Here is a 19923-nt window from a genome sequence, read left to right on the forward strand (position 1 = left end):
ACGACGACGACGACGACGACGACGACGACGACGACGACGACGACGACGACGACAATGACGACGAACGACGAAGACGACGGCGACGACGACGACGACGACGACGATGACGACGACGATGATGACGACGACGACGACGAAGACGAAGACGAAGATGAAGACGAAGACGCTGACGCTGACGCTGCTCTCACTTTGCCTCGTCGCAACGCATAGCATAACGTTGCGTCGCGACGCGTCGGTTGCGCTTGGCTCGACGCTCAACTGACATTGGCTCGTGTCCAACAGCGGCGGATGCTCTGAATAAAATAGCGATCGAATAGCCTGCCTCGTGTCTGTATATGTGTGTGCGCGCGTATCATACATGTGTGCCACGAGCGTTTTCCTGCAAGCACACTTTCCCACCCGTGTCTTTTCCCTGCTCTCCCGAAGAAGATAAAGTCCACAGCACGTTTTTCCTCTCGTATTCTCCGTTCGCTTTTCTGTTCTACATTTGTCTCTCTTTTTTCTTTGTTTTTTTTTTATTAATACATATAGAAGAGCTAGCCGCAGGAACCGACTTGTATTTGTCATGATTTATCAGCGAAGCTGCTTTTCGCCTTGCGATAGACTCACAGACCGTAGGTAATTCATTAGCGCAGCCGCTATCTCGTATTTGGCTCTTATCATTCTGCTAATCTTACATACACATTCTATTTTAGCGTCCATAAGGGTTCGAAGCTTCGAAGATATTCTTAGACATATGTAACAGGTTTTATGGCAGCCTGTCGTGTTTTATATTCGTTTGATCGGTTATTCGCGCATATTAGCCTGTCTCGGAAGAAGGCAACGGTGTACTCTCGGAATATTTTCTTTTTTCGACGCTACGGTAGCCGCGGTGTAATAATGGAAAGATTAGCATCTGAATTCGATTTTCGTCCGGTTTCCATTGTCTAGCACGCGCGCGGCGCAAGCTGCACTACGTTTCTTTGCCTCGCATCGCGCGGTATTATTCACTTCCTGCTTTCCATCCGTGCGCGCGCGCGTGCGATCGATCGGCCCGTATCGATCGCGTCGCGCTCAGCGAGTCGCGATATGTCATTTGCAACAATTGTTATTGTTACGCTACATCGCCGCCGCGGCGGTCCGTCCGTATGTCCGTGCGCTCTTCAGACGACGGTACAGTGTATGTCGCGTGACAGAGCTACACTAACCACTTCCGGCGTGCACCTTTTGCATCGCGTGCTATACGATGGAGCGTAAGGCAAGTAAGGTTACGAGAATGCGGCGATGCAGCGCGAAGCAACGTCGCTCGGCGGTTTCGTTTCGATTCGTTTCGCGGACGCCGCTGCGCCGCGCCGCAACAATCACGGTGTGTTGTACCGCGGCAGCGATATAGCGTTACGAGGCGAAAAAGTAGCCGCGCGACGACCACCGGCCCACCGAGAGACAAGGATTTGATCCTTATCCATCCGCGCGTTCCGGACTCACGCGAGCGTGTCGATGTGTGAAGCGACGTGTACGCGGGACACTTGTCGCCTTATCACCGCGACGTGCTAATAACAGGTTAATGGCGGATTAACGAGACTCTCTGACTAATCTCGGAATCGATTTTCCGCTAGCCGAATGCCCGCCGGGCATTGGGAGCGTACGGGGGAGCGGCTTATCGTGACTTCCCCGTTTTCCCAACATTAAAATAATTAATATTAATGTCCACTTCAGACTAATAGATGAACGCGATGTTGTGATGATGCATTTTGTTGAAGCGACTCTCTCATTGGGTTGCCCGTGAAAATTAAGCTCGCGCTGCGTAATTATAAAATACTATTCCATATACATTTTTATGCGGTGAAAAGGAAGAAGAGAGTAAAGTTTCTCGTATCGTTTGCGTTTCAGGGCCGTGAAAGCGTTTCAGCAGGTGCTATGGGTGGAACCAGGATTCCCACGGGCCTGCGAAGTTCACCTACGGCTCGGCTTGATGCTGAAGGTCCACGCTGACTTCGACGCCGCCTTGAAGCACCTGACCCTCGCCCTGATCGATGCCACAACACCTGCTTCCTTCTCCAAGCTTGAAAGTAAGTAAGCTCGCCTTCGCACAGCTGGATGTACAAAGTACAGCCTTTGTGCGACAGAGCAGCCCGCGAAACCCCGAAGAAATGTGGTGGACGTATCACGGCTATACGGCTATACGGGAAATTTCCTGCAATCGCACGCACGCCGAATAAATTCGTAGCTACACGTCGCGTGTAGCTGCTGCGATCGTCTTTCCCGCGGATGAATCACTCGAATGACGACGATGACACCGCTGATTCATGACTTGAAATTGTCGGTCTGGAATGAGATTATTCGCGTAGCTGCTCTCCTCGAGTCATTTTGTCATCGTACTACCGGGAATCTCTCCGTTCCGAGCGCGCGCGCGCGCGCGTACCATATGCGGGAGGAAATAAAATTCCCCAGCTCGAGGAGAAGCAACGCGGCGCCGCTTTTAAATAGCGAGCGTCGCGTCGCATGCGCGCCAGTCTCGCGCGCGCACGTGCTCATCGCGCCTCGGTGGCTCGATAATTGGAATCAACTTCATAAACGCCTGTGTGCACTCTTCACACCCCCCGTCACCACCACCTCTCTTGCGGCATGCCGATAAATTCATTCGTCGGTCCGACTGAACGTACGACAAACTGTGCCGCGAGGGAGAGAGAAGTAAAGGCTTTCAGGAATTTATTTCATTGGTACATATATTTTAGTTGAAAGAGACAGACTCGCGCGCGCAACGATGCGCGTTAAACAGTCGCGCGTGAACTCTCGTATCGTCGTTATGTACGCTTCCCGCAGATAGATGTAACGAAACGTGCATTTTCGAGCCTTCTCCTCTTGTGAAATTCTGCACAGATTTTGCGCTTTGATATTTATAAAGCACTTGTTATACATAGTATATTCATACAAGGTGAGTACGGTTTGTTTAGATTCGGGCTGATTTGACCGAAAATGCAGGATCTGTACGAGAGATGGTTAAAAATACCAGCGGAAGTGCGTTTCGTTATGTTTTTTAGACAAAGGACTATTATGTGGCGCTTGAGAGTTTCCCTAAAAATTATCACACGACTTTTCACGATGTGTCGTATCGTTTCGTGCTTTCTCATCGATATAACAACACGAGTTTTCGAAAATGTGCTTAGTCTCTCTTTTTTTTTCTTTCTCTTAAAACTTGTGTAGAGAGCTCACCACGATTGATTTTTTTTTCCGCATTATCAAGAGTTATTGAGTAACACAGAGGATGTGTGTATCCTTTCTGGTTACAGTCAAATTTCATATCGCACACTTGCACGAAGTTCAAGGCAAATATCGCTTGGCCAAGGAGCACTACGAGGGCTTGCTCAAAGAGAAGGCTCTACCGTCGCATTTGAAGGCTGACATTTGCCGTCAACTGGGTAAGTCTCCGACGATCCACATTTATTTGTGTATCGCTAATTGCGATCCCGAATCTGATTGAACAAATAAATTTATTAGATTGATTAATAAATTCATTCCGTTTCGATCAGAAACCCCTGCCGGGGACGTGCTGAGGAAAAGTCGTTGGACGTTTCTCATTTTTTGAAGAAGAGAGAGAAAAAAGTCGAGACATAGGAAAAGGCAACGGCGACAGTAAAAAGTTTTATTATATACGTGGAGGTGTGTGTGTTTTCCTAGCATCTTGAACAAACGATGCGCCGACTCTCGCGATTTCACGCACTCGCTTTTATAAACGAAAAAGGAAAAAAAAGGAACGTGCACGCGCCATCTCCGTTGTTAACCGCCTCGGTTGTTAAATGAAAAGAGTGATTTTTCTTTCAAATCGTCGCGCTTTCAGCTTCTCTCTCTCTCTCTCTTTCCTCCCCTCCCTCCCTCCCTCCCTCCCTTTCTCTCTCTCTGACGGATTCAGCTTAAGGTACTCGGGCCGGGTGCACGCCAAGTAGCAGACACGTGTATTGATTTATTCCGAGTTGGGGTGGACCGGGGATGAGACGGAGAGAGAGTGAGAGAAAGAGAGAGAGCAAAAGAGGAGGGTACCGCGGGACGCGCGCGCGCGAGAGAGAGAGAGAGAGAGAGAGAGAGAGAGAGAGAGAGAGAGAGAGAGAGAGAGAGTGAGTGAGTGAGTGAGTGAGTGAGTGAGTGAATGAACGAAGGACAGAGAGGGAGAGAAAACGGCCGTGTGAATGGGGTGGAGAGAGAGAAAGATGGATGTTGTGGGAACTATCCTTAGCTGTTTCTCTCGCACCTGCTCTTCTATTTCTCCCTATCCCTCTTTCTTCTCCTCCCTCCTTCCGCGACCTAAAGTACGTCGACTACCGCGGATTATCGCAGGGTGCAGCGGGAATACGCGTCCAGCCCTCTCTCTTTTTCACCCCGGGTGTCGGAGAGAGGAGCGTGGCCAAACTTTTGAGCGTCTCCGGGGGATGTGATATTTTCCCTTGGCTCTACGAATTAAATATCCGCGCTAGAACAGGATTCGGTAATTGTAATTTGTATTTTATATGTTATCATTCTCTCGTATCTGCGTATATTTGCAATTTGCTAGAAAAATTTGCAGAAGAAGGAAAAGAATAGAAAGAAAGGCTGAGTTTGGGATTATTTTGTATCTCCACAAATTATCCTTCCGATAATTGCACATGTGTTTGTGTGCGTGTGTGTGTGTATATGTGTGTGTGCGCGCGCGCGTGTTTGTTGATAATGGATCGTTTCGAGGAAAGTTTCGTGCCCGGAGGGTGCATTTTACGGAACTGCGTTGCGTCCTGAGATTGTAGCGGCGCATCGGTTGGGCTCGGTTTGCGAATGCACCGCTCATCTCTGCTACGCCGGACCACGAAAACGGTACAGGACTTCCTTACAACCTGTTTGCGGCTCCTCGCGTGTCGGTACCTCGATTCGCGACTCGTCTTATGGCGAGAAGGAGTATAATTTCTTTCCTTCTCTTACTTCTCTCTTTCTTTCCTCGGGGACTTTTGTATTGTCACCTTCCTCCGCCTTTCATTTTTTTTTCCAAGGAGGTACGGCGAAGGATACTCTCTCGACGCACATCTTCCGCCGAATAATGAACAGTGAAGGTCGAGTGAAGCGCAGAGCAACGACGTTACTCCCCACCGTTGAACGCCAAACATGCAATTAACACATGCGCGAGATTTGCGGAAGCAACGCGGTAGATTTTAGCGTGAAAAGCGTAGAAAAAATTTTTTCATACATTTGATTATTATATTCGCACACACAAAAGAGTACTCTAAATTAAATTTTTTTAATATTGTACAGCTTTAATCTCTCTCTCTCTCTCTCTTTTTTTTACATGCACACACACATGCACACACTGGCATGTTGTTTCATGTGCGCGAGAAAAGTGTAACGCAACAATTTTTCAAGCTATTTATCCATTTCCGTGGTCTATATGCGTCATGTCGTTTCTCGCGAATGTTATGAATATCGCAATCATTATTGCAACGTTAATTTGATCATTTAACTGACAATGAATAATTGAACAATAATCAATTATTCGAACGCAAATTAACTGATGGTGGCGAATCAATTAATCACACTGGTTGTCCTACTGCCTCGTATCAAAACGTCACGCTCTTTAGCGTCGCGGTGGACTTTAGCTTTCTTGCGTCGCTTCGCTTTTCCCACGACGATTAAAACGTGGGATTATCAACAGGTAAAGCAACACGCGTTTCAAAACTACAAAACTGGCAGTCGTAAATTTACATTTCTATTATCCTTTGCGCGCGAGGATATAATTAAAAATATTTTTCACATATCATATTTCATGCTCTGAAATTGCAATATTGTACACTAATATGAGAGAAATTTTGTTAAAAAATTTTGCAGAGCTAGAGTCAGGTGTCGGAAGATGGAAAGGTTTCTAAAGAAACCATGAAATGAAACATTTTAATTCTGATTTCGTTTATATATATCGCACAATATACTATCGCCAAAACGAGCAGCCACTGTCTCTTTGCGAAGTTAGGTGGCTTGCTGCTGGTTACGCCTATGTTTAAAGGGAGCTTGTAATTCGAGATAGCCCCTGAAGAAGGGAGCAGTAGCCGGGCTAGAAAAGAGAGAGAGAGAGAGAGAGAGAGAGAGAGAGAGAGAGAGAGAGAGAGAGAGAGAGAGAGAGAGAGAGAAGGAGAGAGAAAAAGTGTGCATATGTACCTACCCTAGGTCTATACCTTCAAAGATCTATTCAGTTCGATGCTGGTCTAGCATCGAGGTAGCTGCACACGGAAGGGGAACAATCGTGTGCGTTTCTTGTTGCAGGATGGATGTACCATGTAGTTGACTGCACAGTATTGGGCATAACGAGACAGCAGAAGCAAACCTTGGCTATCCACTGTCTGCAAAGGTCCATCGAAGCTGAACCGAAGAGCGGACAAAGCCTCTACCTGTTGGGACGTTGCCTGGCAGCCTCCGGAAAAGTTCACGATGCATTCGTCGCGTACAGGTAATGCGGATCGCGACGTCTTTCCTGTTATCTACATACGCATAGATAGATCAGCCCGCCGTTGAGTCATCTCGTCGAGTCAGTGTCGTCGTGCGACAGCATTATTAATCTCCCGCTTAGAGTGATCCCACTCGCTCGTGTTGCGAATCCTTTGACGATTTACAAAGTTATTCAGTCAAGAAACGCCAGAAATATACCTCTGGCATATACTCCCGTGCCAAGAAGACTTTGCAATATCCTTCATAAGAGGGGGAAAATTAAACGACCGCGCTTATATTTTTTAAGCGCCATCATATTTCTCGTGAGATTTACTCGTTCGTTTACTTACTAGGACCACTGGTAAAATATCGTTCCTCGTTGTCAGTTATTTTATGGTAGCGAGATCTTTCCCGAAACACCAAACAGGTAGGATTCACGTGGATCTTTTCTAGTGAAATCTCTAGAAGCGTGAAAATTCGTTGTTCGTTCGGAACGAATTTCTGTAAAGGGCTAAAGATTTACGAGCGAAACGGAAAGTTTGGGTCTCATACTTTAGACGAGTGACGTGAGTATCAGTTTGAAATGCGTATAAGGCAACAATGTGCAAGCTTTTGTTAGCGCTTTTAGTTTGGCGTCTTAATTCTCAAGCTGATTGTTGATTGTTGGGTATTCGATGAAATTTTAATAAATAAATATCTGCGCCGGAAACTAATCAGACAGACTAATTCGAAACATTTCGTGGAAAATCAAATTGAATTTTGGCAAAAGGTCAGGAAAGTTAAAACCTTCAATTTTGCAAATCTTCCAACTCGATACGTCGGTCGAATGAGTCCAAGAATTCGGTGCGAAGGTTTTCGAACAAAGTTTAATTCTATCGAAGAGACAGTGTAATCAAGGATGAAACTGAACGATGAATTTACGTATTCAACAGGAATTCGGTCGAGAAGTCGGAAGGAAACGCCGATACATGGTGCAGCATAGGAGTTCTTTACCAGCAGCAGAACCAGCCGATGGATGCCTTACAGGCCTACATATGCGCAGTTCAATTAGACAAATCACACTCGGCCGCTTGGACTAATCTCGGCATACTGTACGAAAGTGTTAGCCAACCGAAAGACGCTCTGGCCTGTTACGTCAACGCATCCCGGTAAATTGCACGTTGCGTGATTGCACTGGGGTCCCCTGGAGTTTCCAATGGCGAATGCAAGTCGCGAGAGAATCGCGACTCGCGCGCGCAACACGAACGGGGAAATTACCATATATTATGAAACGTCATTACAATCACGTTGCCCCCGAGCCGTTAGCCAATGGTCGCTCCGATGGACATCCGATACGTTAAATCAATTATCGCTCGGTCGCTGATACAATTATTAGCTATAATTGTTGAAACAGTTTAGAAGTGAAACCGCAAAGGTAGAACGGAGCATGTCGGCAGAATGCCAACTTATCGAGATAAACGATGAAAATGACAATAACACAATCGTCGAATCACCGGTTGCACTTTTATCGATTATATCACCCGCGCGTGTGTGTACTGTACCGTTTATCTTTACCTCGCTCTGTCATTAATTTCGCTGGCACCTTCGATTATCAGTGTTATCGACCGCGTTGCATATCCTATCATATATGTATACATACCACTTTTATGCTCCATAGTAATCAGCGTAAGCCGATCAAATCGGCGAGTACTTACCAATCATGTGTATTCGTAAGTTGTGGGCCAGGTTTGATGATTGATCTCTCAAAAGCTCACCTGGTCAGACATATGATTGGGTCATGCTCTTGACGAGAACTCTTCTTTCTGTCCTGCTTGCTGCACGCGCAGGGGTAACAGCAACACGGCGAATTGCTCAGGTCCACTGGTGGGTCTAGGTGGCGTCAAGTCCGGTGGCAACACTCCGATGAACCCGTCCCTTCAACAGCGCATCAACTTTCTGCAGAATCACCTAAGTCAAGCACCAATGCCTTCCGTCGCTGCCAAGTGAGTATACGCCACGTCGGCGTCGAATACGTGTTTTGTTACGCGGTCTCTCTCGTTCTCCCGTGATGAGAGCCGTTTACCGATGAGGCATTTCTTGTACGCGGCATGTTGTACCAATCGTCGGACCTCGCACGGGGTCCGGACAGATGGAGGAGGATATCATTTGTTCGCGGAACAAACACGTAAAAGTAAGGGCTCTTTGCTGCTTCATTGTCGCCTATTTCCGTGAGTTTTCAATACGATGCTTTCGTTTCTTCAAACCACTTTCTCAAAGGCGTGGGCAGCTAAAAAAACTGAGGATTACATACAGAAAACGTCTACTTAAAATCACATGTATCAATTGTGACTGATTCGATACAAATCAAACGGAAAGAAGCGTTCAATAGGTCGCTAACAAGTTTTCGTTCGTGAACGAACAACACGCGCGGCAAACAAAAGTTCACATACATTATGTTTCTTTCGCACGACGCGCGTCTTCCACATCACCCCCCCTCTCTCTCTCTCTCTCTCTCTCTCCCCCCCCTCCCTCCCTCCCTCCTTGTCAGATTCTCATTCGATCAGACGTTCGACTCGAATGTTACATGTAGGAACGAGCCGTGAGTTGCTAACAGCGATACAATAACATTGTGTATTATCGAACAGGAGGCGGCAATTGCCGCCGATCGAAGAGGCCTGGAATTTGCCGATTAGCGCGGAGATGTCCAGTCGGCAACAGCAACAACAGCAAGCACCGGGTGGGCCCTCCTACAAATACGGCACCGCACCTTCCGGTCCACCGCCACCTTACCCTCAGGCCCAGGCTCAAACTAAGCGTTTTAAGGTACGTTCGTGAGACTATATAGCGAGACTATACAGCGAGTAATATCATTCGACCTATCTTCTGTGGATAGAAATACACAAGACAGAGAACGCGATATAATTTCCTGATTCCTGCAAAAGGTGGTGCTGTTCGATCGCAGCTCTAACCGGAATGTTTTTTTTTCCTTTGTTTTCCGATGATACAGCCGGGCGAGGAGGCAATATCAGCGAGCGCGCCGCAACGGCCGCCGCCGTTTTACATGTCGCCGCAGCAGATCCAGACGCTACATCTTCTGCAGCAGAATCACGGCAATCTGTCGCCGCAGCAGCAGATCTTGTTGGCTCAGCTGCAGCACCAATACCGGACGATGCAACAACATCAGCAGCAGGTCAAGCTGCAACATACGATGCAACGGACCATCAGGCCCGGTCAGCCCGGCTATCCCGCCGCAGGTTACGGTCATCCTCAAATCAGCGGCCAGGCTGGCGTTATAAAGAATTACGGGATTCCGCAGCAACCGGTATGACATTTTTATATTTATAGAATTTGTATTAACGCGTATCTTGCGGGATGTGTCACGATCGACATTGACGATTGTGGCGAACACGTCAGCCGCGGACTAAATGTTTCAATATTTACATCGGAAGGACGGTCATAGGACGACCGTTGCCGGGGCCGGTCTTGCAATTACTTTCAAACGTGAATTGACTATAATTGATAATCGCCAAATTTTAAATAGAGTCTGCGGTTTTTTAATTTTCATTAAAATTTTTTCTTAAATCTTTATTTTGTATTTTGTTCAAATCTGGACATATTTGCTTTTGTCAGGCACACTTCGCGTTATCTCTTGCGAATATCCAGCAAATATTCAGAATTGACAATATTTATTGTCGAATATTTATTGTTGTTATCCATAACGGCGGGAACAGAGGAGGTTCTTCGCATCTTCCGGTTAGCGTTTAGTGCATTTTTTTTTAAACGTTGATTTCACCTCATTAGATCAAAGTGAAGAAATGCGTTAAAACTCACCGGGACTTGCAGTTGCAGCAAGGAGGCACAGTTGCGTTGCAAACCGGCTTCTCCGACTCTAATGTTGGCTACAGCACGGCAGCAACCGGGAACACGCAGACACCAGGTATGCCTTACAAATCTGCGTCGGATCCAAATTATCCTCAACCTCAGCCTCAACGGCAAATCAGCGGCGGCGCACAGTATGGCCAGTATCAGCCAAGTCAATACGCCGCTCAGGGCTACACGCAAATCTCATCGACGACAAGTAGCTATCCAGAGGGCTCAGCGGCGAATAAGGACTTAGGCGTCACAGACCAGGAGCTGCAGGCGCTGCTCTCGCAGAAGGACATTGCTACGTCGTTGGCGGAGGACTTGCTCAAGCATTTTGGCTCGGAGGATCTGGACGTGAAGGAAGAGCCGCCAGCCAGCATTATGAACAACAATGGCGCTCTCAGTTCCGGTATGTGAATAAAAAAGAGTAAGATTAATTTATTAAAGAATCATCAGTCACAACCTTCCTCCCCCCTCTTTCCTTCTTGTTTTGTGAGAAAGATTTTTTTATTCTCCAAATCGCGCACGTTATATTTTCGCAACAAAGCACACATTTTGTCCCAACAGGTCCGTTTTCGCCGTCGAATCTTGAGGACAATGTGGACAAGGCGAAAGACGTGGTGAAATTGGAGAAACCCGAGGAGGTTCAGCCGTCGTCGAAGGTGGCAGCAGAGGCGTACGAAACGAATGACGTGAAGCCGCCAACGCTTTCGGTACCGCCAACGCCGTCAACGCCGTCGGTGGAAACGGTAAAATGCGAGCAGACGAGCGCGAGCAGGAACAGCGAATCGACTCCGAAAACAGAGCCGGTGCTGAAGCTCGAGAGCCTCTGCGAATCGCAGCCGGAACTGGAGCTGAACATCGATATGGACGCGAAGGTGATCGTAGAGGCGTGTCGCGGCCAGGGGGTGAACGGCGTGCCGAATTGCTCGATATTGAGCGACCGTTCGCCGCCACCGGCCCCGCCGGATCCGCCGAGTCAACGATTGACGAAGGAGCAGCTGCTGCCACCCACGCCCAGCGTTTACCTGGAGAACAAGAAGTGCGCGTTCAGTCCGCAGCTGCAAGAGTTTTGCTTGAAGCATCCGATCGCCGTGGTGCGCGGACTTGCCGCTGCTCTTAAGCTGGATCTGGGTCTGTTCTCGACCAAGACTTTGGTGGAGGCGAATCCGGACCACGGTATCGAGGTGCGCACTCAAATGCAGCAACCGAGCGACGAGAACTGGGATCAGCAGTTCACTAAGAAGGTGTGGAACTGCATCAGTCATCGCAGTCACACCACTATCGCGAAATACGCGCAGTATCAGGCCAGTAGTTTCCAAGAAAGTTTGAAGGAGGAACGCGAGAAGTCGCAGGGCGTTCATACGTCCAACCTGTCTGATTCCGACTCGAAAGATAGCACGGGTCAAATCACGAAACGCAAGAAGAACGCCGTTGGTCTGGCAGGTCGGCAGGGTTCGAAGATGTTGCGTTTCGGCACGAATGTTGACCTCTCGGACGACAGGAAGTGGAAACCGCAGCTTCAGGAGCTGATGAAGCTACCTGCCTTCGCTAGAGTCGTATCGGCTGGCAACATGCTCAGTCATGTGGGCCATGTGATTCTAGGAATGAATACTGTACAGTTGTATATGAAGGTGATTGAACTTTCCTCATTTTCCACATAATATTATAATATCTACCATCGTGCTTCTTTGTGTTTGGTGGTTTCCAACTTTCACCAAACTTTGCTCCATCTCGAGGTGCATGCGTCCCCGTGTGTTGTCTGTCGTAATTCACGATCATCATGTGATGACAGGTACCCGGTAGCAGGACACCCGGTCATCAGGAGAACAACAATTTCTGCTCCATCAACATCAATATCGGGCCGGGAGATTGCGAATGGTTCGCCGTGCCTGATGCCTACTGGGGTGTCATATGCTCGTTATGCGAGCGCAACGGCATCAATTACCTGCACGGCAGCTGGTGGCCGTCTCTGGAGGATCTGTATGAGGAGAATATTCCATTGTACAGGTTCGTGCAACGGCCGGGTGACTTGGTCTGGGTGAATGCGGGCTGTGTACATTGGGTGCAGGCGGTTGGCTGGTGCAACAATATCGCATGGAACGTCGGCCCACTCACAGCGAGGCAGTATCAGCTCGCTATCGAGCGCTACGAGTGGAACAAGCTCCAGTCATTCAAGTCCATCGTACCGATGGTACATCTGTCGTGGAATCTGGCGCGCAATATCAAGGTATCGGATCCGCGTCTGTTCGAGCTGATCAAGAATTGCTTGCTGAGAACCATGCGACAATGCTGTCTTATACTGGACTTTGTGAAGAGCAAGGGTGTGGAAGTGCGCTTCCACGGCCGAGCCAAGAACGAGGCTTCGCATTATTGCGGACAGTGTGAGGTACGGTTGTGAGATTCAGTCTTCTTTGCTCTATTCGCTATATAGCGAATAGCGTTACACCAATAACAATATTGTTTTCTACTTGTACCCGTTTTTTTCTATGTATTCTTTGCGCGCGTCTATTAAAACGAAGCGTTCGCTCTCCTCTTTTTGCAGATTGAAGTGTTCAACATTTTATTTATCCGGGAGCAGGAGAAACGGCACGTTGTGCATTGCATGGATTGTGCGAGGAAACAGTCACCGTCCTTGGAAGGATTCGTGTGTCTCGAGGAATATCGTATGCGTGAACTCATGGACGTCTATGATGGCTTTACTCTGCATACGTCGCCGTCGACTTCTGCTTCGACGGCGTTATCTACGCAGTCCAACGCGCAGTCCTCCTGAGGTTACATGCAGCACAGATATTTGGACTTTCTGGGCACGTTGTCGCAGTGACGGCCCGGGCAGTGCGAATTCTGTGTTCCGGTCGACGAGTTGCGACAAGACACTTCTTCTTACGATAAGCATTATCCGTGTACCTGAGAGCTACTCTAAACGAGCCGGGGTCGACTCGGTGGCTCCTGTAGATAGGTTAGGTGATAACTCCGTACAACTCGGCTGAGACATGAAACTGTGAAGTGTTTTAGCCTGTGCAAAGTAATCACGGGACGAATTAATCCACGTTTGTGGACGTGAAATCTTGATTAGAATTTACATTACGTACGCGGGAGAAACACGTATTCGGGAGTGCATTCTACTTCGCGCACTACAGCACAGACTGTTGGCACGCATAGAGACGTAAGTGCGCCCGAAACCAACCGAAATGTTCCATATAATATCGACGTTGATAATTGCAAAATTGGCAATTACATATTAAAAGTCGTATATTCTGCGGAAATATACGGACTCGTACATATTGGGACAGCTTAGCCAAATATTGAACATTTATCGAGTCTGCCTCTCGTATTCGAAACTCTTCGTGTGAGCGCGATTCGTGTTGTGAGAATACGTAAGTGAACCTTTGGACGCTATTTCTCGCTTCATTTATTCTGTGTACTATTCTGTAGAGTTGCGTGCGCACTTTTGTCGATCTGTGTGCGAGAGTCTGCGGCACGGTGCGCACCTATGCATCCGAAGTGAACTCGAGATTGTTACGAAAAACAGTGTGCACAGTGTGGCGGCTATCGAGCAGAGCAGCCTCGAGTTGAACCCCGGCGTGAAGAGGTGGGAGGGATCCCTCGTGTTCGAGAAGCAATTCCGAGAACGTGGCTCGCGTCTCGCGCGCCGCGGAATTAGTTAGCGCCGTTTGTACAAAAAGAAAAATCTCGTTAGCTCGCTACTTTCTAGAGATCGTCGTGAAGTGGTCACCGTGGATTCTCCCCCTTCCCGCCTTGTAAATACGCGACGGCGATCACGATATTTGTATCCGTATAGCTCTCGGGTATTGTAGTGAGAAGAATTGAAGAGGGAAAACTGTGTCGGGGGGAGAAGGACGTGCGTGAGAGCGAATAAAAAAAAAGTAGGATACGAAGGGAAAAGAGGGACACGAGAGGCTCGCTATGCTACAATTTTCGTTTCCCGCGTTCGCGCTCTCGACTGATCGGGGTTGCTGCCCGTGTTTGTTTCGCCGGTTGTTCTTCGTTATCGTCGTGATCATTAAGCAATCCTTTGTGATTCGATATAGCTTAGAACACACACTATACGACAAACGCAACGCGATATTTATTTTATAAAAATTATTATTTCTTCGCTCCTTGTTTTTTAATCTACGTGATTAGTTCTGTAACGTGACGAAGTACAAGACTACACGCGCGCGACGAAGATAATGTGATTCACTGCCACTTGGAAGAAATCATTGAGAGTAAGAGAAAAGGAGAGCGAGCGCAAGTGTGAAAAAGAAAGAAAGAAGGAAGGAAAAGAGAGGATCTGTTCGCTCTGTATACGTGTGTGAGAATCGCCGACAAACAATCGTTGATTAATCATTAGGAATACGCGCGCAGGCAACTGCCGAGACGCAAAACTGCTCAAACTATTTGTACATTTTTTGTATACAAGTTGGCGTCAAGATTATGAGAGAAGAAGAGGGGCAAAGGGGGGAGGCGGATTAACGGGGGGGTGTTATTGGATCATAGAACGATTTTTACTGCCAATCGTATGTTATCTCTCGTCCTCGAAAGTTTAACTCTCCAGTTAGTCGCAGTACTCAATAGAGAACGTCATTGCTATACGGCTTCAAAATTTTTCATCCATCCTAGTATTTGCCGATTTGCTCTTCACTATTTTTTTTATGCACTTTAGTGTCTGGTCTATGGTCAAATGCTAATGAAAGAAAAAACTGTTTGTAGAAGCAAAAGAGAATTATGGAAAAATTGGTGTATCTGCGAGATATATTGTGACCATTGATGAGTGAGAAATATTGCGACCAACGGAGAGTTAATCTCTCAGTCGCATAGGATGGAAATTGAGCGCGTGAAAATTTGATCATTGTTTTTATGAGAATCGAGTTCTCAGAGAGCCTCCTTTCGCGCGCGGAATTTTTTATCTCGAAATGACGCATCCGCGATGAAGTATTGACGTGAAAAAGACGCATGTGTCACATTCGACGAAATCTCTCTTCGATGTCTAGTGAAATTTATACAAGTCTAATTTATTGTTTAAGTGCAGCTTTAAAGTACTCTTCTAAATTGTGTCGCGCTGTTCAGCGACGTCGACTTCTTTCCGCGTGCGTGGAAAAGAAATTCGTGATCCGCGTCAGTGATCCTTGAGAGGTCTGGCGGGGAGACGCTCGCAGAGCGATGATGCAAAAGAAAGCATGTAGAGAAAAGGTTAGAGACACAGAGAGGAAGAGAGAGAGAGAGAGAGAGAGAGAGAGAGAGAGAGAGAGAGAGAGAGAGAGAGAGAGAGAGAGAGAGAGAGAGAGAGAAAGGGAGAGGAACAGAGAAGAGAATGAGAGAGAGCTTCTGATCAGGTAATCGTATTTTAAGAAAACAAACGTACCTTCACTCAATCTCGTCAATTGACTTCGGCGCTCTTTAGTCGAAGGACACAACGTGCCAGAGCGATTACCGTACCGCCACCTTGTATATTAACGTAATGAGAGACTCGGGAATCGAGAGTGAGACTCGTCCGCCGTGATTGAATCGCGTATCGACATGTGCAGGGTGAGCGAGATTGAAAACGCGAGAGAAAGTTCGGATATCTCTCTTGTATTTGAAAGCGAATGGACGTGTGTGTGTGTGTATGTGTGTGTGTGTATGTATGTATGTATGTGTGTGTGTGTGTACGGTCTTGATAAATATTAACGTGAGCTAAATGAGGAATGCCTCTGCGCCCGAAACTATAACGTGTGATAAAGTGGTGACCTTATCTAACGAAATTTGCGCACTGTGCTAGGGCTTCCATCTCGGCCGTTCCTTCTTTCCCTTTGAAAGAGATCACGCCGTCCAATTTTCGAAGATTGTTACATGTAAAAAGTAACTTTCTTTAATTTTGCTTTAAACTCGGAAACTACTGCCCTTTTAATACATTTGCACAAGTTTGAAATACTTTTATTCCGAATTTGAGAGAGAGACTGGACTCTGGTCGTCGTGCGAATCATATCTCGCGAGAACCGCCGCGCACTCTGCACGCGTCTTTACACCGATCGGTCCGGATCGGCTGATTCTCCGTTCGCTTTTCCGTAGTGATATCATATCCACGCTATATCTTTGATACACAGTTCAGGGAGGGATAAATGATTCTATTTAACTGAATGATCTATTTAACTGAAGCCAACTTATTGACTCTCGCCAGTCGAAATCGGCCGATCCGGACTTGTCTCTCGTCTCGGCCGACACGGACCGCTTTTCATTCTCGACTCTTCTCATCCTCTCTCCTACCCCTCACCCCTTGCGATGACGAATGAGGGGATAATTATTTTCGCAAGCGCGACACGTGGGGGAGAGGTAGGTAGAGAAACAAAGTAGTTAGCTCTTCGCGTCACGTGAAAGACAGAAAGAGGAGATCATCGGCGAAAGGGAAGAGAGAAAGAAGCGATGTATTTTTGAATATCCTAGATGCGCTAGAATTCCAGCATCGTGCGAATAGTTTCGACGAATTAAATAAACGAACGATAAAGGAGGGGAAAAGCCGAAAAAGAAAAAAAAAAGACACGAAAGGGGAGAAAGGAAAAACGAGCGACGTTTTTCTTTTATTTTCTATCAGGGGCCGAGATACCGCTGTAACTTTGCCGAATTCGGATTTACTGCGAATCGTCTGTCGACATCATATTGTCGTTCGATTACGGGAAAATGCAAATTATGTCGATGAGAAAATCTCTACTGATCTCTGTTTTGATTTTGATATTCTTTCGTTATAAGCTTATAATGATTACATCGAAATTTCTTGGTGTTTTTGATAATTTTCTGGAAACATCTCTCGATTCGTATTGAGAGAATTTTCAGGCGAACTAACATGCAAGTTTGATCGTCGCGTAAAAGGGGAAAAGATTTGGAACTTTTCAGTGATACGAGTGATATTTTCTCGCGCCTGCACGCGTTGGAAATTGAACACGCCAGAGTTACATCGGTCTCGGTCCATATTTTCTACAAGCATGTACAGAAACGTATGATGACGACGACGACCAGCACATATGCACGAACACACGTACAGATACGCATACGTACACGCGACATTTTCGAGACAAGTGCGATAAAGGTGGAAAAGGAGAGAGAGTAAGAAATAGATACGACGACGACAGAATCCACGAGCAGGCAGCGTCAGGTGGACAAACGTGTCCTTACACGTTTCTCTCGTATTTTAAATGCATAAAGAAAAAGAAACACGTACGCTATGATCTCAACGATTGCACGATGCCGACGGAGGAAAGTGTCTGTATTCCGCCGGCGTTTCGAACTGACTCGACATCTTCGATTGTAACGCTATAAACACGTTCGTAAATTATATTATACATATTATAAATATATAAACATCCGAATATATATAAATGAATATATATATATATATATATATATATATATATATATGTGTTACATTAAATATATATTTAATGTAACACAGCACGCGAAGGACTAGGCGAATTCAGAGGTAAAAGGTTCTCGCGCGCGCGCGAGCTTTTGTTTGATACCTCGGCGAGTCCAGCAGAGTCGAGCGATACCTCTGTAAAGGACTCCCGCGTGCCCCGCGATTATCGTCGTTTCGACAAGACACAAAACGATCGTTAATCCTCCATGGACCAATATGATTTCGCAATAGCAATTGACAAAGTGAGATTTATCCCTAATGCGAATTAAGCGGGCATTTCTTCCCGGGAGTGATCTCTCTCCGTGGAGGATTAAGTAGGAGGGAAAGGTCGAAGAAGCAGAAGAAGAAGAAGAAGAAGAAGAAGAAGATACGAAGAGAATACGGGGAGCAAGAAAATGGGGAGAAAAATGCATATTTTCGCTATAAACTACTACTAATTTAAGTTGTACACGCTAATCGAGTTGTAAAACCGAGCAGACGCGAGAACTTATTTTTGGTCCGTGGCGGCGGATGGAATAACATAGCGAAGTAATATTTTTCTCAATCTCAATCCACCTGTACGTGTGTGGACCGCATGGCGGGAGACGGACGGACGACAAATTGTGCTTTTGTTCAGCGTTCTCCCTCTCGATCAGCGGGGGCCTTTGAATTTTCACGTTGAACCATTTCGTCGAGCTTGGCCTGGCTTGAGAATTCAGGTCCTTTAGCACTTTAACCGTCACACCTGAATTCGAGGGTGGCTCGAATTCTTTGGTCGCCATAGGTGTGGTTAAAGGTATATACCAGAGCTAGAGATTACCTCAAGCGAGATGTCAATCGATGAAAGGATTGTAATTACATCCAGTTTTCATCATCCATTACGTGTTCAATGCTTGATCTCTTGTCTGATGTTAATACTCCTCCGTACAAGTCTATACAATTGTATAATAATACAGACGATACGAAACTCAAACGTCTCTTCTTCTCATTCCAACTTTCGTCTACCGCGAAGACAAACTTCACGCATAATGATTGTATTTACTCGAATACGAATGACATGGCAGAGTGTCAAAGTGCTAATGGATCAAGTATGTCGATGTCGACGGTCATATTTTTAGCTTTTTAACGCGTAAGGTCTCTGTAGAACCTCGGAGAAGCCCTGAAAAGAATTCGCACATTGGCGTCCGTTCTCCTCCAAGATGCAGAGACGTGCGCGAAAGGAAATCTGTATAAAAGAGCGTAAGAGAGGAGTGTAGCGTTATTAATTAATAGCGAGCCGGTTTAGTTAGCAGTCAGTATACTACATGTGTATAGCTTTCGAAGATGGCAACACACGTTGTAAGCTGTATTTCTCAACAACGTGAAAACGTTCACTGCCAAATTGTGATAAGCGGATATCCCACCTCTTTACCAGGAGCGTTTTCTTGACTTTTGATCGCATTGACCAATCGTTCTCGCCTCCTCGCAATTTCTCTCCTACTGGCCCTAGCCTCATTTCCCCGTCCCGTCCTTCCCGCCTTCTCTCACCGTTCCCCTCGTAATGATAAATAGTTACCGCGCGCATTCAACGATCCAATCATAGTCATCTATTTTCCTTAAAAAAGAGAAAAAAGAAAAAAGCTTAGACTAATTTAGAATCACGAAAGATAGATAGAAAGAAAGAAGGACAGACAGATAGAGAGAGAGAGAGAGAGAGAGAGAGAGAAAGAGAGAGAGAGAGAGAGAGAGAGAGAAAAGTAGTTTCGACCAATGCAGCTAGAAACGAAGGAAACCGCTCCCGCTATTTTAAGCGCCGTATTACGGCAATTTTAAACACGACAGACAGACAGACAGGCAGATAGATCGAAGCGATATTTTTAAACAGGGCACGTTTTACTGTCGAGGAAAGCGAGAGAATGAGAGAATGAGAGAAAAGAAAGACGCGCGCGAAAGAGGCGAGAGACCAAAGGATAAAAAGCGCATCTTGGTCGCCTCTTTTAACGCTCTTCTATAGCGTGTGTTTTACGTGTACAGAGAGTGCCTTTGTATCTTAAAGAGACAAGTCCTTTCGTCCCTCGGACCGTCGATATTCATTCGCGTACGAGCGAAACCTTCGCACTCCTGGCGTGAAAAATTGTCTCTGTTAATCCGTTAAAGTCCACAACTGCATTTTGACGAATCTCGAAGGTTGCGAATCGCGCGATCGCTCTCGTATTTTATTTCTAATTTATTTCGGACCGATATATGTATATACACACACGTTATCGGAATTAAGTTTTAAACCTAATTGGAAAGCCATTAAATACACTGTATAATTTTTG

General features: G+C 46.4%; 1 protein-coding gene across 4 annotated transcripts in view; it reads left to right on the forward strand.

Annotated features, from left to right (window-relative positions):
* Utx (Utx histone demethylase) overlaps positions 1–17247 on the forward strand; it is a 59990-nt gene extending 42743 nt beyond the window's left edge. For 2 of the 4 annotated variants that reach the window (XM_019842478.2, XM_011144967.2), the window contains 11 exons: positions 1870–2048; positions 3270–3398; positions 6250–6433; positions 7344–7559; positions 8238–8393; positions 9036–9213; positions 9398–9712; positions 10192–10663; positions 10822–11888; positions 12050–12643; positions 12800–17247. In XM_019842478.2, coding sequence (XP_019698037.1) covers positions 1870–2048; positions 3270–3398; positions 6250–6433; positions 7344–7559; positions 8238–8393; positions 9036–9213; positions 9398–9712; positions 10192–10663; positions 10822–11888; positions 12050–12643; positions 12800–13027 — 3718 coding nt within the window. In that variant the 3' untranslated portion in view covers positions 13028–17247. Of the gene's footprint in view, positions 1–1869; positions 2049–2487; positions 2700–3269; positions 3399–6249; positions 6434–7343; positions 7560–8237; positions 8394–9035; positions 9214–9397; positions 9713–10191; positions 10664–10821; positions 11889–12049; positions 12644–12799 lie in introns of those variants that run through there. The other 2 variants (XM_019842479.2, XM_025302959.1) reach the window with 2 other exon arrangements.
* The last annotated feature ends 2676 nt before the right edge of the window (positions 17248–19923 follow it).

Source organism: Harpegnathos saltator, unplaced genomic scaffold (genome assembly GCF_003227715.2).
Source record: "Harpegnathos saltator strain DR-91 unplaced genomic scaffold, Hsal_v8.6 scaffold519, whole genome shotgun sequence".
Taxonomy (NCBI): domain Eukaryota; kingdom Metazoa; phylum Arthropoda; class Insecta; order Hymenoptera; family Formicidae; genus Harpegnathos; species Harpegnathos saltator.